This window comes from Cibotium barometz, chromosome 63 (genome assembly GCF_041138505.1).
Source record: "Cibotium barometz isolate CiBa-2024 chromosome 63, ASM4113850v1, whole genome shotgun sequence".
In the NCBI taxonomy this organism is placed as follows: Eukaryota; Viridiplantae; Streptophyta; class Polypodiopsida; order Cyatheales; family Cibotiaceae; genus Cibotium; species Cibotium barometz.
The window spans coordinates 7506396-7533517 of NC_141108.1; the positions used below are offsets into that span (position 1 = coordinate 7506396).

The 27122-nt window shown below is 40.6% G+C and overlaps 1 protein-coding gene across 1 annotated transcript in view; it reads right to left on the reverse strand.

Moving 5' to 3' along the window:
• Window positions 1–19995: 19995 nt before the first annotated feature.
• LOC147603618 (uncharacterized) overlaps window positions 19996–27122 on the reverse strand; it is a 52346-nt gene continuing 45219 nt past the window's right edge. The window contains exon 5 of the mRNA XM_086796008.1: window positions 19996–20367. Coding sequence (XP_086652134.1) covers window positions 20233–20367 — 135 coding nt within the window. The 3' untranslated portion in view covers window positions 19996–20232. The remainder of the gene's footprint in view (window positions 20368–27122) is intronic.

The following is a 27122-nucleotide window of genomic DNA, read 5'->3' on the forward strand; positions in this document are numbered from 1 at the left end:
TTCTTATGTCTCTGTGAAAACAGCATATCATCTATAACCACCTTCCCTATTTTGTCAAAAAGTGTGGATGCCCAGCAATTTGGTCTACCCAAGGCATGGAGAAGTCTCACTACATGGCATGTAATGCATTTTTCAGACACACACAACACTCTACGGAGGGAGTCAAAAGGCAAATAGTCTGAAGGAAGTCTTCCAATGGTTTTACCGAGGCATTCTACAGAGGCTGCATGCTAAAAGAAAAGTTGCTAGTTCCAAAGTCAAGCTTGCTTTTATTCTAGCCCAAAAGAAAAGACGAAGACAAACTTTGGACAATTCAATGGCAGCAGAGAGACATAGACAATGGAGGGATTCGAAGATATTTAGTAACCATAAATGGACAAGTAAACATGAACAATAGTTTATAACTTATTGGTGTTATGTCCACATGTTTTCAAACTCAATCAATAGATTTTTATTTTGTGGAACAAGTGACTCTTGGTGTTATGCCTATATGTTTTGAGACTCCATCAAAAGTATTTCTTTTGTGAAACATGTGATCTATATTAACAAGCATCAATACATCCATGAGCTACACACAAAAAATTCAATCAATACTACTTAATTATGTAGACACACTATTGATCCTTACCAATAAGGTACTGAGTGTCAAACGCTTTTAGAAGCTAGTGAGAGTGTGGGAAGAGTACTGAAGTGTCGTACGGTGATGGGACAAATGCAAAAGGGTACTGATCGTCCGTACGGACAAGGAACTGATGAGGATCAGAGACTTTGTACAAATCAGTTCAACTTCAACATAATGTTTGTGCTATATTTGATGACTAAATTCTATTACTCCCAGGGCCTGCCAATCGGAACTCTCTTTTTGATCTTGATTGGACTCTTTTTCTTCCTTGTTGGCTTGATGTCGATTGTCTGTTTATCAATGCTTGCCTTGCTTGTCTGGGAGGGGTATCCTTGTCTTCAGCTATCTCTACGTGTTCTTCTTCTTGGATTGTGTCGCTTGATGCAATCATGGGTGGCTCTCGAAACCTTATGAGCTTGTGTTTTCCATAGCCCTCCAGACATTTGGGCTCCTTAACACCACATGCTAATGTATAAGAAGTGTAAGACAAAAAGTAAGAGGCCCTAGAGGCCTGCTTATTCACATAATCCCCAAATATATCTATGGCAGACAACCTCTCTATTCAAATGATCTGTTCCTTTTGCCATGAAAGATCATGTCCACCTAAAACCCTAGACAAACATTTAAAGAAGTAAGCAATGGCTTCTCCATTGTTGCTCAACTGCCTATGGTAAATCAAGATCTTAGCACTGCCTAGATCATGAATATAATGAGCTAAGCTTGACATTTTGCCAAACCCAGCCGGCTTGCTTCCACTTGTTCTTTGGAGGAATGTGTCGTCCTCAATTTGTAGCTGCCACATATCAAAAGATTGGAGTGAGACAATAATACACAACTACAAAACATTTAAACACAAGATAAAGTATTTGATTTGAAGTAACAAGATCATACCTTCTCATTTTCATCTGCAACAAGAAGTTCATCTTTCCAAAGATTTATTCCTCTCCCCTCCAGTCCAGCCTCTTCTTTAAGCTTTCCCTTGTATAGTGCTGAGAGATTCATAGCTTCCTGTGTGAGCTGGAAGGCAACTTCATCTGGCTCTTGGAACTTTTCAGCCTCTTTGAAACAAATAGTAAGGGCCTCTGCAGGATCAAAAGTTGTTTCCAAAGCCAGTAGTGAATGGTCACCCTCTATGCCAACCTCCTTGTCAAGCCTTGAAGCCTGTGCAATAAGGGAAATGGCATAGTCCTCCCTCAAATTGAACATACACTCTATATCATGGAGGAAAACATATTCATTACCACCAATCAAAACACCTAGAAGCATGGGCAGCACTACATAGTTGCTGCTCTGAACATCAAAATCTTCAACTGGCTGTGCTGCCCTAAGAGTTTCAGTCCTTAGTTGAACAAGGTCAAGAGCAGCCACTTGCAGCCTCTCATCCTGGAGGTTAATATCTTCTTCCTGCTCTGCCATTTCTGTTGCCACAGGAACATCCTCTTTTTCCTCTGCTACAGATGTGTCTTCTTCTTTAGCCTCCTGCCCTTGCTCTTCTAGAGAGTGCTGATGGAAGACAATGTACATAAGGAATGCCATGGTTTCCTCAAGCACTCTACACTTTCTGGTGTGCAAGTTACAGAGCTGAATTTATATTCCTCAGGCAGGCTGTCAAATCTTCTATTCACATGGTACCTCAACCTGTCTCAATGGTACCTCAACCTGTCAATGGAGACAATATGATTTATATGCACAAAAACCTTTTCACCTTCCACAATTCTTCCTGCCTCTGTCAGTTGTTTGAAGGTATTCCAATGGTCTGAAAGAAAATCTCTGTGATGCTCCAGTACTACAGAGCTCATAGTGAACTCCCTGTTGAAAATACTGTGGTATATGTGAAAGTTCCTCTGAGCCTTGCACTTGTGAAGAAAGTCAAATAGGAGCAAATCTGGAGATTTGTCCTTTTTTGGTTCCTTTTGTTTTGAAAGGGAAGACTCAGCTTTCTGCTCCAGTCTCTTGCTTTTGCTTGAACAAAAATTTATATATCATGAATTCTATATGCTGACATATGCAATCAGGGAATGTATAGGATATCACCAAACAACTCTCTTCATGAGCACACATGACTCACCTGGTGATTGCTGTGGTCTAAGTATAGCAGCAAAAAAGTCGAGTTTCCTCTTGAAAGGAGGGGCCTGAGAATCAATTGTTCCAAAGCAAAAACTTTTCTTATCATCAAGGAAGAAATCCTCAAGGCCAAAGAAAGCAAAACAATGAGGAAGAAGTGAAAACTAAAAGGGACACAGGAATTTGCAAGAAAACGCGATGTAGGGCCATTTGGAAAATGTCAAGTACTCTCCTCGCATTTTGTTGCAAATTCTCCATTTCTATTGATATCCATCTCCAATCAAATGCTAGGATCATCTACAGTGTCCTGGACAGTAGTGATACTACGAAGAATTCCCCAGGGCCAAAGAGAGCAAAACAATGAGGAAGAAATGAAAACCAAAACTAATATAAGAATTTGTAGGAAAATGCAATACAGGGAAATTTGGAAAATGTTAAGCACTCTCCTCGCATTTTGCAAACTTCTAGGTCCTATTGATATCCATCTCCAATCAAATCCTAGGGTGATGTACCAGATTCCTGGGCAGTAAGATTCAAGACATTAGGACCTCAATGGAAGGCTTCTTGGGCCCTTTTATTTGGCAGTTTAAGGAGTCAAACCTTTTCTCTTAAGAAGAAACGTTTTCTAATTAGAAGCTTCAAAACGGCTACTTTATTTGAATTTGAATTTTGGAGGGAAAATAGAATTTAAAATCTAGCGGACAAAACCATATCATGTAACATATCTATGGAAAGCTCTTGATGCGTAGATTACGGATCTATAATCTCCGCTCAAATCGGAGCTTGTATGTAGAAGTTATGGAGGTCCGAAAATTGTAAAATTGCCTCCCCCCCTTTTTGGGGGGAAAAGTGCACCCTTTGACCACTCTTACACCTCCCTTTGACCACTCTTACACCTCTCTTACAAACCCAACATTTCAATACACATGGCAACCCCCCATTTGGCTATTCCTTAATCACCTTGATTAGGCTTGGGCAAATTAAAGGGCCCAAGAAGACCCCATTCACTTCCTAATGATTCTATGGATGGAAGAAATATATATAAAAAAACATTCAAAAGAATATAGATCTCTGACCTTTCTTTTCCTTTTCCATGCTGTTGGAGTTGCACTGGTGATTCTTCTGCTCTCTTCCAAACTTGAGCTCCAAACTTGAGCTGCAGCCTAGGTAACCTGGAGATCTGGCAGTGGTAGTAGTCTTCAGGCAGGTTGCAGTCTGGATGGAGTGTGTTGGGTAGGAAGGGATCAGAGGGGGAAGGAAGAGGATGATGGGAGGGTGCTGGCAGGGATGAAAGACGGGGAGGGAAGAGTGTTTATGGATCTGATTATGAAATCATGATTGGCACAAGTTTCAAGGCAAAAAGTGCCATTCACACGTGCCAAGTTTCAAACTCCAAGAGATCTTGGTCCCATCCACACGTGTGAAAAAACAACTCCATTCCACATGTGTGGTATTTATTAGCTGCTTTGTTTGTATTTTGCACTAATCTTTTCCCTCCTGTTTAATCTCTCTTGTCTAGACCCTCCCCTCTCAGCTCTCTTGCCTCTCTACCTCTACTCTGCACCATCAGCATCCTGACCAGCAGCAAAGGTTCATCCCTAGCACAGGGTACTCATCACCAGCACAGCACACCTACAGATAGCTTCCAGGTCAGTAAGACTCTCTATATCCTTTTCTTCTTGTTTAATAGTATATTAGGATAAGGTACTGAGTGATGTGATGCAGCTTAGATATTAGGATAAATATTATATGCATTCCTTAGCTTTTTCCACTGCAACCACAAGCAGGAAGACTTTTGAATTGGGCTGGTTGAGTGAGAGATTAATCACTTCTTCCCTTCCATAGACTCAATCCATCTTGCACCAAGTTGCAAACACAGTGAAATGACTGAAGGTATGTTCCAGTATGCTGCCTCATTAATTTGCAGGAAAACGCGAGGAGAAGGCTTTAGGAATTTCAAACAGCCGAAATCGCATTTTGTTGCAAATATAAAACTGTTGCTTCATCCACCCCTATCATTGTGATTTTGTGTCTTTCTAAGCTATCCAAGGCTGTACACTCCTTGCATAAACGTAATCCATATTGTTTTTAGTTGTAAAGACAGAGAAATCACTGTAGGAATGTAATAGCATGTTACTTCAGGTATTTGCAGGAAAACGCGAGAGTGAGCTGTTAGGAATTTCAAACTGTCGAAATTGCGTTTTGTTGCAAATTTATAAATGTTGCTTCATTCACCCCTGTCATTGTCTTCTTGTATAATTCCATGTTCTCCATGGCTGTAATCTCTTTCCATTGCTTTGTATGCAGCTTCTCAGAGTGATGGCAAGGACCAAGTCAACTGCAAAAGGAGGGCTGGCAAGGGGCCAAGGCTTGCAGCAGGGGCAGGTATCAAGGAATTTAGTGTGCCTGCAAAGGGAAGAGTTGCACATGGCAGGAAGGGGAAGTCAATGAGCCTGCTCCAGCAAAAGGCCAAGAGATTGAAACATGGTGTAGGTGTGCTAAAGGAGATCAGGAAGCAACAGAAAGCTATAGGCTTTGCAATCCCCAAGGCACCTTTTCAGAGACTAGTGAGAGACATATGTGATAGTTGGCACCTTGGTTTCAGGTGGAACAGGACTGCCATTCTTTCCTTACAGGAAATGGCAGAGGATTACTTGGAGAAATATTTTGAAGATGCAATGCTGGTAGCAGCCCATGCTCATAGGGTAACTCTGATGGCCAAAGACTTCAACACTTTGTCCAGAGTGAGATCGAGGTATGACAAGCTGGTCCATCCTATGGAATGGCAGGACATCAAAATGAGAGACATATTATTAATTCCACCTACAAGAAAGTTGAAGGTAGATGAGGTTAAGGTTGTTGAAGTAACCCACTCAAAGAGCACCAGAGAAATAGCTGCTTATGAGGAGTCACTGAAGCAACAAATAGAAGAATCCAAATCTGTTATAGATGTGGAGACTGTACAGATGGAGCTGCAGATACAGAGAAGGTTGCAGGAGCTAGGCCCTAACATAGTTGTCCATATTGAGGATGAAACTTCAGTGAATAATTTTGACTTGACAAAACCATGCTTGGCAGCATTGGCTCACAAGAATGAGTATTGCTCAGATACTATCATTCTTGCAATGCTCTAGTAAGTGTCTTTTATTTTACATTTGTTTGCAAAACAATCCTTCTTATATCTCCTTTACACCCTACCCTAATTATTATTTGGTCCAATGTAGCATGATGAGAAGCTGGCTTAACCACGCTGTACGGCATCATACAGTTCATATTATTGATCTTGCCATTTTCTTCAAGTTAAGAGATCCAAAGGAAACTCCCATGGATATTTCCAATTGGTTCAGATACTGCGATTTTGATATTGTTGATATTTTGCTACTTCCATACCATAACAAGTATGTGAGTGACTGCTTCTTTTGGGATTTTTCTTTAAGATTGAGAACTCTTGTAGCCTTTGATTTCTTAATGCTTTTTTCCTTACGTAGTGACCACTGGAGCTTTGCTTCTATTGACATCTAGCAGAAGCAATGCTTTTTATTTAACTCTCTTAAAAACACACACAGAGAGCTGAAATTGTAAGTGGTGTGTGTGCTATTTTTAACTTTAAACTTCATTATTTTGATTTAATGCACACTAATTGAATTATATGTATTGCATTTGTATTAGAAGGCTTCTAGATGCATTGGATCACTGTCCTCCTAATGTCAATCTTTTGGATTCAATAGAGCCATTAGATTTAGAGGTAGAAAGTCGTTCCCTCTACTGATGTCTATTTCATGCTATGCCTTTGAACTTATTGAATAATTTTGTTTTGTTCAGATATTAACAATTTCTAACATATCTTTCCAACTGTACATACACCACAACAAGATGATTCAAGTAGCTGTGGTGGCTGGAGAGTGCTGATCAGTGCCAAATATATACTTTCAAGCTATTTTGAGATAGGACAGCCAGAGCTTGTAAGAAAAAATAATTTTCATTTAGCTTTAAAATAATTGATATTGATACAAAGTGTTCTAAATCATCATATCTCATTGCAGATGAGAGAAGATAGCTTCAGCTCGAACTATGTATATAGTTTCAGAGCTGATACAATTTGGAAGTTTTTGAAGTATGCCTCCCCCAAACCTATTGTACCAGCTACTGTCGAGTTGGGTGAGAGCTCTAAAGTCCGAGAAGGTGTCATACACCTTGATGACATAGATGATGCTGATGTGGTGCCACAGGAACAAGGACCTGCTGATGTTATTGAGGAGAAGATGGAGCAGCAGCAAACAGATGCTCCAGGGGTAGTAGAGGAGACAATGGAGCAACACCAAGAGACTGTACACGACAGGATGGAGTAGCAGAAAATAGATTCTCCAAAAAAAGATGATACGGTGAGCTTGGACCATGTAGAGCAGCCTCTGGATCAGCCTGTAGATAAATAGAAAATGGTTGTCAAGAATATATTCTACATATATAATTAAACACTTCTGTACAAAATTTTACTTTATTGAATATAATACCTTTGTTTATGGAGTCTGTGTTATCTCAATTTTCAAATTTTCAATGTCTTTACATTTTATTGAACTCTCTCTTCTTTTGAGCACCTGCAAAAAAGCAATATGAAACAATAGGGTAAAGTAAACTAATAGCAATGCTTAATGAGACTAGGATAAGTCAGATGGTGTATCTTCTTATTGTTGTAGATAAATAAAAAGTCCTTTGAAATAGAACCTTCTGTCTCAAATAGAATGTTATTGCACAATTGAGCTAGGGAGCAACATTGTCTTAATGAGATATTGACTAGCACATCACCATTCTCAACAACATCAATATCAAGAAGTTTATTTTCTGCACTAAAAGAATCTTCATCTTGATCCATTGGGACTAGTTTTGTACCTAGCATTCGACTGCGCTTATAATAAAAAGAAAAAATAAAATTTTGTGATGCAGCCATGTACTTCAGTTGCATAGAAGGTTGGACAACCTCATAAAACAATGAACTATATGTCTTCTTATCCCAACCTTTATCCAAAAATTGTGGCATGCATGCCAAACTTGTTGCTTTAACTGTGAATATTGTTTTTGAAACCTTCACTAGAAAGGTATTAAACAAGTCTACAAAAACTGTGAGAGGCATGCATAAAGAAATTTTTATTATCCTTGTGGTAATGTTGGGCCTCAGAGCTTTCTGTACTTCTTTGAAAAGCTTGGCCCTATATGCCTCTGTAGTAACACTAAAATGTGGGAGAGGCCAATCCACTGAATTCCATGCCGGAAGGTCTTGTTTTCTTAACACACCATGTGTGTTAGCATTGTCCAGCAACTGATAAAAATGATCAGTAAAAAATATACTCGATTGAGCTAGCTCTGTTGCACATCGACCTTGGTATTGTTCTCCTATATCGATCCATGCAAAACATCTATAAATCCCAAAATACAATCGATGTTTTGCCATGTCTCATACGATGAAGGGTATAAATCTGAAATAAAATAACATAAGAATGTCAATAAGCAAAGAAAGAAAGCTTCATCTTAAAAATCCATACACCTCATAAAGAACAAAACCACAATAGAAAAATATACAATTAGGCCTGTGTTGCGGAAGATCATTTGGATGGTCTCGTAAGACAAGTTCTTTATGCATGTACACATGCTGAATCAAAACTTCTTTCACCGATATCTTCCCTCTGGTGATTTTAAAATCTCGTATTCTTCCCTTCCATGACGCCAAGAAAATGTTTTTTGTCTGGGGTCTCTTTCTTTTGCTAGGTTGCATGAGCACCCATGCTCCTTTCGAAACACTAAACCTTTCCCAAGTTCCTTCCGTTTTGGTTGTACTTGAATCCTCTACTGAAGAAATAGAAGAAGCAGGTCGACAGGGTAAGGATGTGTGGTATAATTCTGCCTTCATAGCATTATCATCCACAGAGCGTCTTCCACAAGAACGGCCATAGTTTTTATTCACCATGGAGACCTTGTGAATCTGTAACAACAGCAAAGTAATGTAAACAAGATAACAAAGTGAAGTTTCAAGAAAGAGAAAGTGGGCAGACAGACAGTTGACAAGAAACATCTTACTCTAAGCCAAACAGGATCAAGGGAGCAGTTTTGGAAAAGAAGAGGCTGTTGCACAATGAGGCAGTGGTGTAGAATGGTAGACCTTTCGAAGGTTGTCCTTATAGAGGCACTAGAGAGTCTTTAGTGACCACTAATCTAACCACCACAGAACTCCAAATGATTAGGGTGCGATCAAGGGTTGTTGTGGCAACACCACTTAATGTCATGACTTGTGTGCAAGAACTAAAGACCCCATAAAATAATGGAGAACCTTTAGCTAAATCTTCTACTCGTATGTTGGTGAGAAGGGCAAAGAAGGTGGGACAAGGAGACTCTGTACTAGTAATTCATGACAGTTCGGATGAGGAAATGGTGGATACTACAACCACGCTTGAGCCAGTATAATATGATGATAAGAAGAAAGGAAGTGGTGACCCAAAAAGAAGCCAAATTGGCCGATGAACCAAAGAAACCAAGAGGGGTGGGTGAGTATCCAAATTCCCATAAGGAAATAGAGAAACTAGAGGCCACACAAGCCCTAGTCTAGGAAAGCCAAAAGAAGTTTGAGGAATGGTTGCAAACCCGCCGGGCTACTGGAATAGTCTATTCTAGACAAATCACCATAGGGGAAACAAAACAATTGAATGTTCCAAAACCTATGTCAAAACATAGCGAGGTTAAGATTGACTCAGAAGAAGGAGGAAAGAACAGATGTTTGAGGAAGGTTGAGAATACCCTTTGTATAACTTAATAAATCCTATCCTCCTAGAATTAAACAATAATGATGTTGGTCAAGTTTGAATGCCTAGATATGTGGTAGGACTAGCAACGTTTCTCTCCTGCAGCTGAAGAGATAAAAATGCCAATTGGAACCTAGCTAAGAGGAAACCCCCAACTTTGGATTGATTTAAAAGATTGAGTGGAATGCAAAATGCATGCCAATCTACCAATAGCCAACCAAAGAATTACCCTTGCCTATGAAAGAAGATTTAGAATTGGTTAACGGAAGGGACAACCTACCCCAAACCTAGTCTAAATTTTGGTTAATCACATAGGAAAGTATTATGGGAGTGACGACATGAATGCAACACTTTTAGTGGTGCCGATATGGATTATCAAGCTCTTGTGATCCTACTTTCTTTCGGGCCTTTGTATCATGTGTCACACAAATGTGGGTTTTGTGGTTTAAGAGGTAGCCTTTGAGGTGGATGCTTTCACAACATGTATAGCTTTTGGCTCTTTTGGGGTTAGGTGCTCCACATGCTCCTTTCCATTGTCCTTTATTTCAACCTTGGTTTTGACAGTTTGTTGTCTCTTGTTTTTCTTAGGTTTAGAAGGTTTTACATCCTCTTTTGGTTTATGTTTTAATACATGCTCCTCTACCCATTTTGAAGTTTGTTCCTTTGCATTCTTTTTTACTGTTTCTCGTTCCTTAGCTTGCAAGCATGTAAGCACATTCAAGGGCACTGTGAACAATTTCCCATTTTGCACACTCAAAATATTGATTTGTATTCTGCAAGACAGGTTGCATTGAAGTAACTCATTATGGGCAATCTTGGAATATGTGATCGATGCCACATTGTTCACATCTAGGTTGTAAAGTGTCAGTGACTATGGGCATGGATGTATTCCCAACCGTGCAGTCTTCCACTTTGTGCAATCCATGACAATAGAAACACTGAAGTGTTTGGTTAACTACTTCTTGAGTAGTTTCTATCCTTTGGACTATGTTTATGTGGGGCACGGGAGATTAAGGTTTTGAGGTGATTGTAGGTGAATGGGGACATTGGGGTGTGTCATGACCAAAGGCTTTGCGATGTATGTAGTACAAAAAGATAGACCTATTGTACGTTTGTTGGGGATTGGGATGGACATAGTGATGGCAATGAACACAAGGCATTTCACCCATCACTTTGAGAGGAATTAAGGATGTTTGGTTTTGAGGGAGCTCATCCTCTCTCAGAAATTATGGTTCAAAACTTTTTAGCAAGGCTATGTAGAATTTAGGGAATGACAATTCTGAGATCAATTTTTCTTTAGCCTTTACTTCACTTGGTTTAGATGAGGAACATCTCATATCATGATCATCCTCCATCGTGTTGTTATCTAAACGTATTGCTTCTTTACAGCATTGATCGAATGTACCTGGATTGGATATAATGATCAAGTTGTGTAAGATGTTTCTCTTTATGCCCATCATGAAATATCTCTTCAATTGAGCATCGTTTAGTTTCTCCCATGGCTCACATCGTGAGTCCAAGATCTTTATCCGAAGGATAAAATCTCTAATGGTTTCATTTTATTTTTGCTTAAATGAATAGAGTTCTCTTGCTGCACTCCACCGATTACCATGTCGTGAAAAGCCGTGTGGATAAAGGCTATTTTCAAGGTCCTGAAATTTATCTTAATGGCAGGCATCAATCTGATAAACCATCGACTAGCCTTTCCCACTAAACAAAGGTTCAACGCATATACCTTGGTGGGACAGTTTGAATTTCCAAAGGCTTCACATCTCTATTCAAACATTTGTATTCAAACATTTGTATGAATTGAACAAGATCAGCCGTTACATCATACTTGCCCATGATTTTGAAAATCTGTACGGCGGTGTTTTTGTACAAGTCATTGAGGCCATATGTGGGTGTTAATGTGGTTAGGACCTCATTTAGTCCTTGGGCAACCCCCTTCTTAGATTAGTCAATATGTTCAAGGTTTTGGCATTGAGGGACTACAAAGGGTTGGTATGTAGCACTTCTAAAGGTTTTGGTCTTGTGGTGATGTTGGCTAGGCAAGGGAGCAAATCCCGGAGGGATGTGATAGGGGATGCAAAACGCGATGACACGCTTATTGTCGGTATGGCAAATGGTATTGGGAGGTGCATTTGGGGCATAGGTCTTAATGGCTAGAAGGAGTTAAGCCATTGGGTTTTAGTCTGGGTGTGAACCCACGTAATCCCTCTATCGTTGCCAATTACTCTGAATGAGCAAGCACACGTGTTTTTTTTTTTTGCTTTTTAGATTTTCTTACAGCACTGCCTCAAGAGGCCTGGCCCACCATTTTTTGGGTCAAACGAGTATTTGTTTATCTTAATTTACTTAGGAGCTAACCACACGTGAACCTCTTAGAGATTTTTTTTTGAAAAAAAGTGTGCGCCACTGGTGTCTAGGATGGAAGACGAGGCCTCAAAAGTGTGCCACTGGTGTCTAGGATGGAAGACGAGGCCTCAAAAGTGCATGTGAACGCCCTCTTAGAATAATCTTTTCTGGAACGTGTGTATTTTTCTAAAAAAAAGTGTGCCACTGGTATCTAAGAAGGAAGATGAGGCCTCAAAAGTGTATGTGAATGTCCTCTTAGGATGATCTTTTCCAAAAAGAGTGTATGCCAATAGCATCCTAGATGGAAGAGGATATCTCAAAACCTATTTTCCATCACTGTCTCAAAATGAATTTTTTTCTCAGAAAGATTTTTCCTTTTTTGCAACCCGTTTTTTAATGTATTCCAAAAGGAATTCGTAAAACTTTGTATGAAGGAGTTGTATTGTTGAAGTACAACTTTGTCTCTCTGACTTTTTCGTGATTTTGTCATTTAGATACTCAAAAAGTAGCCCGAATATGGTACACGATCTTTTTCGGGCTATTTTAGGTGATTTTTAGTGCTTTAAGGCTCGTTTTTGCCTTGATTTCGGGTCGAATTTTGAGGCTACAGGTCGAAGGCCAAAACGATAGATTTTACCCTTAGATGCTGGAGGCCAATTTCGAAGAGCTCGATGCAAGCTTTCCAATGGGCACTAGCACGCATTTATCGGTCTCACGGTTAAGGAGATATGAGCCTCCAAATAGAGTTGTTTTCCAGACTCACATACCTGTTTCACGTCCGTGAAAGTACAAGTACCTTTCACGCCGTAAAACGGATCTCACGGACTAAATTTATTTATTTATTTATTTCACGCAAGGACCTGTTTCACGACGTGCACCAAAGGGTTTCACAAACGTGAAATGGGTGTTTGACGGATTTCTTTTTCGCACGGAGGCCTATTTCACGACATGAAGCAGGTGTTTCACGAAAACGTGAAACAGGTGTTTTATAAAAACATAAAATAGGTGTTTCACGATTTTTTTTTTATTTTTTTTTGTTCCATGGACTTGTTTCACGCTCATGAAACTGCAGGTACCTTTCACGCCGTGAAATGGATCTCACTGACTAAATTAAATTTTAAAAAAAATCGCGCGGGGATTTGTTTCACGACATGAACCAAAGGGTTTTACGAACGTAAAATGGGTGTTTCACAGTTTTTTTTTGGAGTCTAGAGAAAAATTAGAGTTTCCTTGTATGAAGAAAATATTTTTTAAATTTTAAATTAGGGAGATATGGAAATTTTTTCAAAAAGGTAAGTGGGAATAAAAAAGTCAATACTTTTATGACACTCTCTTACACCCTTCATAAATGACTCTCAAAATGGACAAGTTGACAAGTCATTGGTATCTTTTCATTCAATGCTCATTAGCCTTAATGAGTTATGGAAAAAGGTATTTAATAATTAATCAAAGATTAATCTTTCTACTAATTTTTTTTAACTAATTAAGAGCTCTAATTAATTACTAATTACTAATTAATTCACACCATTAAGTGCATCATTGGATAGGACATGAAATAGCTAAGTTTTGTGTATCAACTAATGTGTAAATTTCTCTAATTATAGATTAATTAAACTCTTAATTTTAGTCTCTTCTCTTTATGCAAAATTAAACAAAAGAGATGGAAAATCCTCTAATTGATGAAGAAACTGATGTAATTAGATGTTTTGATGCATCTAGAAGCTCTCAAAACACTAATTTTGATCTCTTACATGATCAATTTTGATCCCAAAAAATACATTTTCTAGTTTTTTTGCCTCTTGAACTGGATTAATCACCTTTAGTAACAAAAACCAGTCAATTAAGAAAGATTAGTCAATTTCAAGAGTTTTTAAAAGTTTTTGTGAAAGTTTTCAAATAATTAAGCTACCCCTAATACTTGCTAACACTCTAAAGCCTACAAATCAAACAAAAAACACACAAATCAAGCAAAAATCAATGATTCTAGCTCTATGTTTAACTTTAAAGAGAGCTAAAAATCACTAAAATTTTACATTCTATTGCATTTTTTGATGCAATGAAAGCAAACAAAGCCTAATACACTCTATGTACAAGCCCTAGGAACTTTAAAAACCAAATTAACAACAACAAAAACAATGATTTAAGCTAAAAATTAAGCAAAAAAACATTCTTTTACAAAAACAAGAAAGAGAGCTATTCTTCACCAAATGACACACAAATCACCATCAAAACCACATCTTCTTCATGGGAACCCACTAATCAAGACAATGGGCAATGGGTATGCATAGATTAGAGAGAAAAGTGAGAAAAGCCTAGGGATGGCTCCCCAGCAGTAGTAGCGCCAAAAATGTTATGGCTCACTCAAACCCCTGTCAAAACACATCCAAAAAGAAGATTACCTGGCGAACCACAACTGTCGTGAGGATCTTTCCATTGGCCGAGCTTGTAACCCTTGAGGTCTCCAAGTTCCATAACTCCTTGAGAAGCAGTTCCACCGTGCCTCCCACCACATGAGCGGTCACACCGCCATGTTACACTACGTGTACTCGTCCCTCCTCTCACCTCACTTCACTCACACTCTCTAGCATGGATTTATCAGAGAGAGATTAGCAAGAGGATTAGCAAGAGCAAGACTCTATTGCACAATGGGAGAGTTCTTTGTGTTACGAGAGATATTCACTTATATACATGGCCATAAGTGTTCACATTCACTTAAACTGTGGCCCGCGACCTGGCACTTTAGGCTCATAAGAGGCCTAATGCTATTACAATGTGACTACTCTCATAATATATCCATGAAGTATATCACTTGGTACTTCATCCTAACTTGCTACCACATGCTCTTGAAGTGAAAATTTTCATAAGTATTCCATCGGACCATTAACGGGCACCTATCCAAGTTGTAGATTTGGACACCATTGCTGCATATCTTGAATTTATGACCTTTTTGTGTGTCTATCTTGACTTCTTGATGTAAGATAATGACAATATCTCTTGTTAACCCTTGAAATGGGTTAATATAATTTCATTTGGCTCCCATTGGTATCTACATGATCCTATGTTATTCGGAGCCGGGCTATTCATCTTTGGGAGCATTCTATGCCATATGGTGGATGATTATGTGGCATGACACTCAAATGCACTTGTGAGACACCTTTGTCTTGGCCTACACGATGATTCTTTTGTGCCAAAACCATTCCACATTCTGACCATGAGTGATGGTTACATTCCTTGGACACCACAGATGTCAAATTTACGTTATGGTCACGAGGATGGACTTATAAGTTTTCCCTTCGACCCAAGAGCTACTACATTGACATGATGTACGCCATATCTATTCATTTGACCTAGGAGGATTGACCAATCGTGTCACCGACATTGGCTCTCTATATTTTCCATTCGATCGAGGTGGTTCGAGAGCCATTGCTTTGGAGTCTACATGGTTTAGATTCACATTCCAACTATTCTAGCGTTTTGTTACATTTGTAGCATATATTGGCTATTATAGAATGCACTACAAAAAGGGATCTCCGCTCATGGATAGATTTACTTTCAAGATTTGGTCCCTTATATAGATATGGTCCATGTCCCAATCATAGACCTAACTAGCTTTTCTTATGCACAGTCTTTGTAACCATAAGAGTTTGGATGTGTTGCACGAAGTTCATCAAACGAGTAGCAAAAATTCATGCCAAAAGACTTTATTTTTAGATCCTGCAAAGGTCGTATGGGCTTTGTGGTGGCTCCACTAGCAAGCTTTATAATTAGACTTGTGCTATATGATGTAGGTTGTCTCTATTTTTCCCACCAGTGCTTAGTGAGACGATGATAACACCAACACCTCCATCTAAGATTTTTGTCCCCACTTTTCCCACAATGCGTAGTGACAATGTTAACACCAACACCTCCATCTAAGATTGTTGTCACGTGAGGCCCATTGTATTTATTGGAAGTGCCATGTTCCCATCGTCACTCTCTTCTTCAGTAGGTTATCTAGGTCAATATCATTGTCTTCTTGATAGCAAGTTATAGAATCATTTCCTCCAAAAAGGATAATGATGAAACATTACAGGCAGTGTCCTCACCTAAGCCATCTTTAACTATCACGTGGTGTCCTCGCCCGAGTCATCATTAACTATCACATGGTCATCCCCCTATCCAATCTTCTTCATTCTATGTCCGGTTCCTAGGGGTGACTCACAATTATCCATATATTTTGTTGGGTGGACCCGAGCTTCTCCCTCAACCTTTTGTGGTCGAGAGGTAGAAGCTCTCCAGCTCCATAAGCAACAACAACTCTTCTCCTACTTTGCATCCTTGTAAGAGGGATCTCTTGTACAAACCCATCTCTTACAATCAACAAGTTAATACTTGTCAAGGATTTTTCCTTAGATGGGCCAAACGAGGATGCTCGCACAAGGGAAAATTGTGTAAGTGGTCGATGCCATAGCCCATGCAAAGAGAGAAATTAATTAGGTTTGACTTTGTGAAGCACTAGCCATGGAATTTTTCAATGAACACTCAACCACATGGTGAGGTCCCTTGAAGTGATAGTACTGCAATGGCTCCTTACTCATAAGGTGTTGATATCTCTTCCTCCACGGGGTTATACTACGGCTTCTATATGGGATACATGTTATCACCATCTGTGACATAATGGCTAAGGATTTGAGCTAGTGTGGGCTTTAAGCTTCTAGGGCTCTAGTACATAGTCTCTTGCATTTGCCCCTCCCAATCTCCCTCAAAAATTGTGGTTAGGGTCAATTGGTGCATGGGTGTTACCCGTGGGAACAGTGGGAGCGGTGGTTGAGGTGGTAGCACTTTTGGGAAGAAGGGCTTGTTTGGGACTCTGAAAATGCCTCTTTGGGACACTGCTTGCCCTTGGTAAGGCACATTAGTGATCAACGGCCTTGACAGTGGATTGGAAAAGCCAAAGGTTGCCCTACATTGGCAGGTAAGGTAAGTGGTTTGCCCTGCATTTGCATTTTTTTGTTTTGGGGGGGAGAGGGGTGAGGCAACTCCGTAATGTGCCATATCGTGATACCTAGCTCTCATACAATGATGAGTACACCAAAGACCTTGTCTTGATCTCAAGTTTGGAAATTATTCCGTGCTAGTATGGTTAAGACAATAGACATTGGGCACCAAACCAACTCACATCTAGAGTATAGATGTGCTTGGCTCGTGTTGTCTCTTCCCAACCCAACTCTCCATTGTTGGGCTATATACTACATCGAGCTCTTCTACTAGAAGTGCTGTCAATGGCTTCTTTCCCTTTGAGCTAGCCTTGGATGGAACTATGCCAAAAGAAGCTTCGGATCCTTTAGGGAGCGTTCAAGAGAGAATTCCCATGAAGTTATCATCAAAGTCTTTAGTGCTTCTATAGCACACTAAAAGAATATATGGTTTTGTGCATATAGAGCATTGTGCAATGTGGCATCTCGAAGTCCTTCCATGAACGTCCCAATCAATGTTCTATCGGAGAACTTGGCAGTGAGTGTATATATCACACTCAATTATTAATGTAATCGTGGTTTGATTCTTTCTCAAGCTACCTTATATTATATAGCAAATCCAATAAATTTCAGCGAGTCCCATGTTGGTGACAACCAATTATGAATTCCATCTTTAAGGCGTTGAATTCTACCTTGTCTTTGGGATTTTGTGATCAAAATCACTGCACAACCCCCATCGTTACCCCCCTATTTCCATCTCTATCATAAGCATGTCTCTAGAGTGAATCTTCCAATGGTGGCAAGATGACTGGCGCAACTTAAGGTGGGTAAGCATAGGGTTAAGGGTACGGATACGGAGCTGGGGGCATAGGTTGGAAGCATAGTTGTTACGAGGCACGCCTCTAACAATTCAAGGCGTTCGAGGCATACGAGGTGTTCGACTTCTTGATCGAGGCGTCCACCAAAAAAAAAATGAGTCTCTAGACGGGGGCTTTATGGGCCCAAGGAAGCCCCTCTCACACACTCTCTCTCTCTCTCATACATTCTCTCCCTCCTTTCTTTCTCTCTCTCTCTCTCTCTCTCTCTCTCTCTCACACACACAACTTTCACTATATATCATCATTTGGATACATCATCAAGGGTACAAAGTAAAATGAAATATATACACACACACATATATATATATATATCCAAATGATGAGAATATACTATTTTGGTCTCATAAGTCATTTTGGCCTTCTGCAGATGTTTAATACAGCTTTCTTTCTTTCACACACACTCTCTCTCTCTATCCCTCCCTCCCTCAAGGCTCATACATACACTCTAGTCTCTCTCTCTCTCTCTCTCTCTCTCAACTTTCACTATATATATATATATATATATATATATATATATATATATGCACCTGAGGATCAAGCTAAAACAACCTTGTCACTGAGCATGGTGTATATGCTTATGGAGTTATACCATTCCGTTTAACCAACGTACTAGACACGTTCCAAAGACTTATGAATACTGCTTTTAAGGATGACTTAAGAAAGTTTCTCGAAGATTTCTTGGATAATTTTGTGCATTCAGTCGTCTTGAAAAGAGCACCTAGCATGCCTAAAAAGGGTGTTTGAAAGGTTTCGATTTTATCGCATATCCTTAAACCCTTTTCAATGGATCTTATCAGTTAGACTTGGGTGGTCAGATGCATGCTAATAGAGTGAATGGCCTAAGATTGACACCATATCATATCAAGGTTATGTGACAGCAAAAAACAAAGAGTGAAACACTTTCAACACTTGAAAGTGTTTCACTACATGGTTGGGACAATATGTGAAAGGTACCCAAAGCTCAAAACAAATATAGAATGTGGAAATACATAATGAATAAATGATGATGTGTAGAGAGCCCAAGGTGGCAGAGACAGCGTGGCAGCGTGGAGTATAAGCGCAGGTGCCACCACTAAGGCTTAGGATCCGGGAGGAGAGGAAGGTAATGTTACAAATGAGCTTTGGGATGTTATTGGCAATATATATATATATATATATATAACAAGCACCTCTAACATCTCTAAAAAATAGTCTCTTTCGAGACGCGTACCATACCCTCCTCATACGAAACGCCTCTCTAACACCTCTAACAACCCTGGTTGGAAGTGGTGTATGACCAGTCATATTTTAGTATTGTGGGAGGTATCCATGAATGACGAGGTCCTAAATTGAAGCTCCATGATCGTAGTCATAATCCGGAGTGAAATCCTCCAAATCCTATCCTTGATGACCCTTAACCTTCTGCTCCCGACAAACCAAATACTCCAAAACCACGTGAGCTTAGGCTAGAGCCTGGTGGTCCTCCTTCAAAGCTGAAGGCTAAGCTAAAAGATCCAAACCCTCCATCTCCTAAAGCGGGGATAGTTCTTGTTTCTACAACAAACTTTATCTTACTAAAGTACAATAATCAATATGTCAATAGATTCATTGGGTGACTATTATTATATAAAAAGAACAATGGTCATAACACAAAAGAGTGAGGCTTATAAATTCTAGCAGAAATTTAATAATATTTTTGTTGATTTCAAGAGACTTCAACAAGCAATGATCCAATTTTTCATTTTTGTGAAGCAAAGTTGATTATGTGTTCCTTGACTTTCTATCTCAAGATGCTTCCCTTTAAAAATCAGATGGGTGCCAGATTTTCAAGCTTCATAAGATGGAGAGGATGAGCTTACGCTCATGTAAAGATGTGTCTACCTTCTTGGAGTGTAAACTTTCATGCATGAACCATTGCATTGAACTGCTACCACTTCGGTCCACATGCTCTTGACTCCATGGCTAGCTCACAACCAAGGGGCCGCAAGTTTGAACCCCGACACTTCTTGGGGGAAATGAGGCCGCAAGTTTTTCCTCCAAAAGTGAGGCAAATGCAGACGTTCTAAAGAGAGCAAGGAAAAATAGTTACCAGTTCTTCTCCAAAGGTGAGAGGCAAGTGCAGCCGTGCTAAAGAGAGCAATTACATATGATGGCAACTTAAAACTTCACCCATCAACCTCATGAATCGCTTCAATCGAAGAAAGAGCATCAACACACATAACAAGGTAAACTTGCAGTGTCTCTTACCTACAATCCTTGAGCTTTTGGTCAATTTGGTTGTGAAAAAATGTACAAGTTTATTTGTACCAAGGGAAGTACAATTAAAAGACGAAGCACATAGAAGCATTGAGAAATACAAAAGAAACCTTATTGATGCAAAGATAAGCACATCTAAACCACAAACCCCTTGATGTTTATCCTGTCTTAACTCCATATTTTCGGACATCATTGCCATTCAGAGAAAACTTCCACAGTTGCCAAGCCAAGCCAGCTTGAGATTGAAAGGAAACCAAGAGCTCTTTTGGATTCACGATAACACCAAAAAACTGTGAAAAAAAACTAGTAATTTCTTCTGCATACTATGTTGGGAGTCATGCAGCAGACTCTAACTCAGCAGTGCTTTCAGCTTGGCCACCAAATTGATCATCTGCTCTCAACTGAGCGGATACGTTCTCAATTGCAGCATTCAGTTGTGCGATCTTTTCATTCAAACTTCTTCGAGTTTTCTACACAAAATAATGCAGATGGCAACCTTAAGAAGCCTGTCAACGCATACCATCCACCAGACTACATAATATAAGAACAATACAAACCGCATGATTAAAAAATGGCACAAAACTTACCATGGTCTCATCAGATATACCCCTACCTGACAAATCTGCCCTTTTTACAACCCAGTCTATTACTAAGCTATCCAGAACTGGTAGGGAAGAAGATCAGGAGGGCCTGCAATCAAGCTTATTCATTCACATTTGTGAAACCCACGTATCGATCCTAGCTGTTACTTTTTGCTAGTCCATTTGCCATAGCTTACCCCAACTCAAACCATTATTACAGCCATCCATAGAACTATCGGACCCTCATTGTTGGCCATCTCATGGCCAAGGTATTTGCAACATCAATAGAAGAAAAGTAGAGTGATTGGAAAGGGCAACATCGGATTCAAGCAAGGGGCCAGGCAAGCTTTATGAAAAGCCTACACAACTTGACACTCAAAGAAATCATTAGAAAGCCAAACACAGAGCACATAAGCTTTACTGTTGTTTCATGGTATTGGAGCAACCTTCCCGTAAAAGATCCTCTCTTGAGTTAAGGCAAGAGTGGATGTTTGTGGGTGAGGTGTTTTGAGTTCTGTGCTTTGAAAGGTACATATATATGAGTTTTTTCTGGGCCTCATCTTCGAGTGGCAGTGGTGAGAGTGAAAGAAATATCTTCTTTGTGAGGTATTCTATGTGAGAGAGAGAGGAAGAAAGCGTTTAGTGTGAGGAGAGAGCTTTCTGCAATCTTTGTGAAAGCGTGAGGTTGTGTGTGTGTGTGAGAGAGAGAGAGAGAGAAAGAAAGAGAGAGAGAGAGAGAGAGAGAGAAGAGGGGAGGGGGGGGGGGGTGGGGGGCGGCAATATCAAGTTTTTTGTCTATGTGGAAACCCAACTTACCACAGCCAAAACACACTAGTGGGCACCCTTCAGAAGCAAGGACGGTGGCTTTTGGTGCAAACAAACTCGACTAAGCTTAAGTACCCTGTGTGAATAAGATTCTTGACCAGCCTCATATAACTTCTTTGAGTGACAAGCGGCAAATTGTGAGAAAATTGACTGTGTTTCATTTCATTCAATGCAAGCAAACAACCACAGCTGAGGACATAGCTCACTTATTCATTCGGTTTTGGTACCCCATTGGTGGTTGCCACGGACAATCACATCAGACAGAGATCCTAAGTTCACGTCCCATTTTTTGGAGAGCGTTATTTGACAACTTTGGGACTAAGTTACAGCTGTCTGGGCTGCATTTTTTCAGTGTGAGCCGTAATAAAAGCTGAGAAGAGAGGTCGGTTGGAGGCCATCATTCACTAACCCCAATTTAGCATTGTACAAGGACCTACACTAGGGGCCAGTAATACATCATCAGATTTTGAGTCAATGGAAGGATCCCTAGTCCCAAGAAGTGAGAATCCTAACCAGGACTCACTAGTCAAGCCATCTACCAGTCTTTTTGACCGCGTAGCTGGCAATCTTACAGTATCTGCATTCAAAAAGCCACCACCAGGCCGAGCAGCATGAACCTTCCTTAGCAGCAGAGATTTCTTGAATCTTCACCAACAAGGAGGCAGCAACGACCTCCGTGGGCAGCTAGGATACGTGGGTGCTGATGTGGAGTGAGCACCCAAACATTACGCTCAGACTAGTGCACCCGGCACGACGGCAACTTTTGTTGTTCTTTTTATTAATCTTTAAAAAAAGGTTAAATAACCTTTGAAAGGTTAAAAACCTGTGTAGATAAAGGTTTCAAAATCTTAGTGAATACAACTGTGACAAAGTGGGAGGACGAAAATACATGGTCAAACATCATGTGGCGAGGCCTTACTTTACAAGGATGATGGACGCGCCCTTGCTTTGAGTCTCACTCACATGCGCATCTCTACGACGGCTGTAGTGGCAACTCCAATATGGCCCTGGACTCCAGGGTCACACACTAGCTCGCGTGATAAGAGATCATCAGCAGCATAGCAACTTGGCACATCTGGCGAGCCCATCGACGGCTCGATTACCCCTCCAGCAGATATCATCCATTCCATTTGGGTTGATCTCATACACAGCCTCCAAGGCCATTCTGATCGCTTGACCGGTGACTCGGAGCACATGCAACAATGGCACGAGGGTTTCTTCCGTGCCTAGGGTTTCACTGCCAAGATTATCAACTTCCCTGACCAATAATGCCCAAGGCTTTTCTTGATGGAGCTACGTAGACATAGAGACATTCTTCTCACTGAGGTCTAATGATGTTTCACAGGCCACCTACATTGCAGTTGTCCTCAGCTACACAGTGTCCATGGAAGGAAAAGATCAAAACAAAGTTCATCCAAGGCACCCAAGATCCGAACATTGCGAGACCACCTTGCATCTGGTGTGGAGGCTCGCATTCCATCCTCGTTGCGTCAACACAAAAACCTACAGATGACCAACTTTTGCTTTATCCAGCAATTGCCATTTGTCCAACCATCCCTAATGGTCCAACAAAAGTATGTTGTCAGATGGATCACAATACCTACTTGGACCCACTCCAACACACTCCGGTGGAAGGAAGCATAACCAAAAACGAGTATGCACCAATGATGAGGTGAAGGATGAGGAGCATTGTTTGTTCAGATGCCCACCCTACTATGAGATCCAAGGGAGATGTCAGTCTTTTTGTAACTGATTCTGCCCCCTCTCACGGGTCATGCAATATGAGAAGTAAAGATGTTTAGGCATGTATTTCCTAGAGGATTTCCTTGGGTCACAACCACAGTGGTTTTACGTGCTTAAAGTCATTACTCGTGACCGACTCCACGTCATTACTGCCAACCAACTCCACATAATTGCTCCCCACCAACACCATAATTTTACATTGTACACTAGACTTGTGTGCTTACTTCCTCCCCTCTCTCTCCAAGTTATATTAGATAAAACCCCTTGGAGGAGTCTTGAGTACAATTCTTAGAGCTAGAGAGCGCTCTTATCTTTTTACATATCTCAACAATGAGAGAATAACCGAATTTATAGTTCTTGCCCAGAAGCACTTGAGAAAAGCTCTATAAAACTCACTTATAACCCAAAAGCATCTTTTTAATAATAAAAGCTCTTCTCTCTCTAGTATTTAAAAAGCTTTTAATCTTTTGCTTTCCTAAAGCTAGTCACATCATTCCAAGCTTGTAAGGTGGCCTTTGCTACTATCCTACAATGTGTCAGAGCCACATCACCATTGCCACATCATCAACGCCACGTCACTTTTTTTGTAACTTTTTTTGCATGTGCGTTGCGTTTTTGCATATCAGCAACCTATATGTTGATTCTTCGGTGACATTTCCCCAACTTATTAAACAGTTGTCCTTAATTGATAGGTCTTACTTTTCTCTGCTTTTTCTTGTTGTGATCCTAGCTCTTCTCTCTCTAGCTCTTGAGACAAGGTCCTTCATGCGAAATGTCCTCTTCTCTTGTGCTTGGCTTTGGGAAGCATCTTGCCCTCACGGTTTTCACCCTTCACATAAAGTGACCTTGGATTGTACCTCTCTCGTAGATACTCCCACCCCTTGCACCTCTACAGTAACCCTCAGGCAAGAATTTCCCAATATGATTCTCTTCCTGTCAAGATCAACACATACCCGCTATAAGTTAGAAGACACAAACACATGCACACATGCTCATACTTGAGTTTAACCAGGCATCCTCGACCCTTGGTGAAACCGGCCTCTGATAGAAAACCAGAGTGCGGTAGAAGCAATCACCCGTCCACTTGTAGTCTAGATGTGAAAAGAACACAGATTGGAGCTAGAGTGCCCAAATCTGAAAACACAACGACACCTGTTGGCCCCAAAGCTTGGCGCCCCTTGCGGTATTTCTTTATTCAATTAAAATAATATGAATGGCTGAGTACAACACAAAGACCAACCAAGAGTTTACACCTATAAGTCCAATCTGACGGCCCACAAATCCTTCTCAGCACAGAGGATCTATGCACACAGATCTGTGTCCTCAAGCAACACACTGTGCCTCCCTCTGATCAGCCAAGATCACAAAGCAAGCCAGCCATGGGCATACATCTGGCATAACTCAAGTGCATGATACATCTTCTCAGCTCAAACATACATGTGCTGTCCAAACTCTGTCTCAACCCTTGTCAATCTGCCATACCCCTCCTCTCACAAGGGGCCAGATAATACATATCTGCAACAGACATCAAGCAGTAGAAAGAGAGATAGATGAACAGAAAAAGAGCTTACCAAGTTCAGCTCGTGAAACAGCACTGGAGGAAGCAACAGCACCAATTTGTACTTGCAGGCACTTGTATTCACAACCCTGCTTCACACATGTGCTTGTACTTGCCTGTATCCTCCTCCTGATGTTCACTCTTATGCTGTCCTTGAAAATACAGATCTGAAAATCAGCACTGTACCCGTCTGTACCGCCTCGGGATACGTGCCAGGAGTTGTACTTGCACAAACAGTCGGCTGTCCACTCTTGTACCGGCCTGAATCAGAGTATACAATCTGTCCAGCACCTGTTTGCACCACCTGCAGCAGCCTGCAGCAACTGTACTTGCTGTACCTGGCTGTCCGTACACTGTACGGCAGCCGTACAATGCTGTACTGGCTGTGTACTTGCTGGTACAGCCTGTACAAGGCCTGTGCGCAGGGAATCCTTGCAGCAGCTTCTATGCGCAGCCAGCAACAGAGGAGAAAGAGAGAGAGTACTTGCACAGTTCTGGCCGTACAGTGCTGTACGGCTGATTCCACTCAGAAAAACAGCAACAGCCCTCCACAAATCTGCAGTCGACTTGCTCTTCAGCTTCTCCACGCTTGTGTACATGCGCTTGAGAAAAACTCCACTTTTGCTACACGACTCCCCAAAAAGGGAAGAGAGAGAGAGAGGAGAGAGAAACACTCCTCCCCCAAATTAATCCCTAGGGCCCCAAACTTTAGTAAGTTCCTAGGGCCACTAAGGCCTAGGGGCAAACTTTATTAAACATTAAAGTTTAATGTTTTTAGTTCCCCCCTTCACACCTAGGGATGTCCACACATCTTAAACTCTGTCCGGGCACCGCCCATGTGAATCATAAAATATTCTGACTCTGCAACCACCATGCCCACACTTGTCCTGCTCCATTTTCACAGGGCCATGACACTTGGCGCATTTTGTACAAGAGTCATGGGACTAGCCATCTCATGGAGGCACTATTTATTAGTGGAGGAAATCAGAACTGAGTACATGGATATGAATATTGTTAGTCTACCATAGTCAAACACTGACATGGGTAGTTGGACTATAGTAGGAAGTTAGGAACTGGTGTAAAAACCAAGAAATTGGTGTCAAAACCAAGGAACTGTTTGTGCATTCCTTTGTTCATTTGATTTATGCTTGTGAGCATATCTGTGTGTGTGGATTTAGTGTTGTTTAATCTCAGAGTTGATTCTTTTGGATACAACTTGGACAATAACCTTCAAATTCTAGAATACTCAATTCCTTGCAATGGAATATAAACCTTGAACATTCTCCTTCCTTGGATGTCAAAATACAATAGACAGTGACATTTCCCTCAACTTCTAATCAATTGTCCACAGCTGAAAAGCTTCCTGATATGCCTATAAAACCTATGGATACTCCGCAAAGAAGTTCTCATCCACCCACTTCGTATCCATAGCCGAATAATTCTTGAACTTGACAAAGTACTTTCAAGTAATCTAGCCATGCGATCTCCTTCTTTCCTTATATCCTCATTCACTCGTTCCAAAGGTTCGGGACCCTTACAAGCTCTTAGAAAACTCACATGAAAAGCATTGTGAATCCTCCAATGATCGGGTAATGCTAGTCTAAAAGCCACATCGTTAAATCTTTTCCAATATTTGGAAAGGTCCATAGTACCTATTGGACAACTTAGGATAAACCTTCTCTTGCCCTTCTACTTTCAAAGCCTTGCTTTCTCAAACTTCAACAATACCCAATCACCTTCCTTGTACTCCACCACCCTTCTATGCTTATCCGTAGCCTTTTTTACTTAGCCCTTGACCTCTCTATGGCTGTCCGTACCCGTGCAAAAGCCGTATCCAGATCTCTTACATATTCATCTACTACAAAGATCTCATCCTTAGTCCTTAGAAGTGGTGGTAGTACAACTTTTCCATAAACAATTTCGAACGGTGCCTCTCCTATGGAACTATGCACTGTAGGATTATAGGTAAACTCTACTAGTGGAAGATACTTCTCCCACTTCGTTTTTTGTTTTGCCACATAGCACTTTAACAAATCCAATATGGCTGAATTTGCTATTTCACTATGGCCATCCGTCTGTGGATAATACGAGGAAGAGAATCCAATTTCGTCCCCATATTATCAAACAATGCCCCCCAAAATAAACTGGTGGTCCTAGGATCTCGATCACCAACAATAGACTTGAGCATTCCATGATGTTTGAACACCTGTGCCAAAAAAAATCTTTACCATGTGGTCTGCCTTAATGGTCTTCCTCACTGGAATGAAATGAGCTTGCTTACTGAACCTATCCACATTGGTCCAAATAACATCATTCCCGAACTTTGACTTTGACAAGTCAAAAATGAAGTCCATCGCTATACTTTCCCATGGCCTCTCGGGCATGGGTAGAGGCATAAAAAGTCCTAGAGTCTTTTGATGATTATACTTGACCTTTTGACAAGTCAAGAACTCCGATACATACTTGTCAGTATCCTTTCTCATGCTAGGCCAATAGAAGTAACGTTCCAATGCCTGGT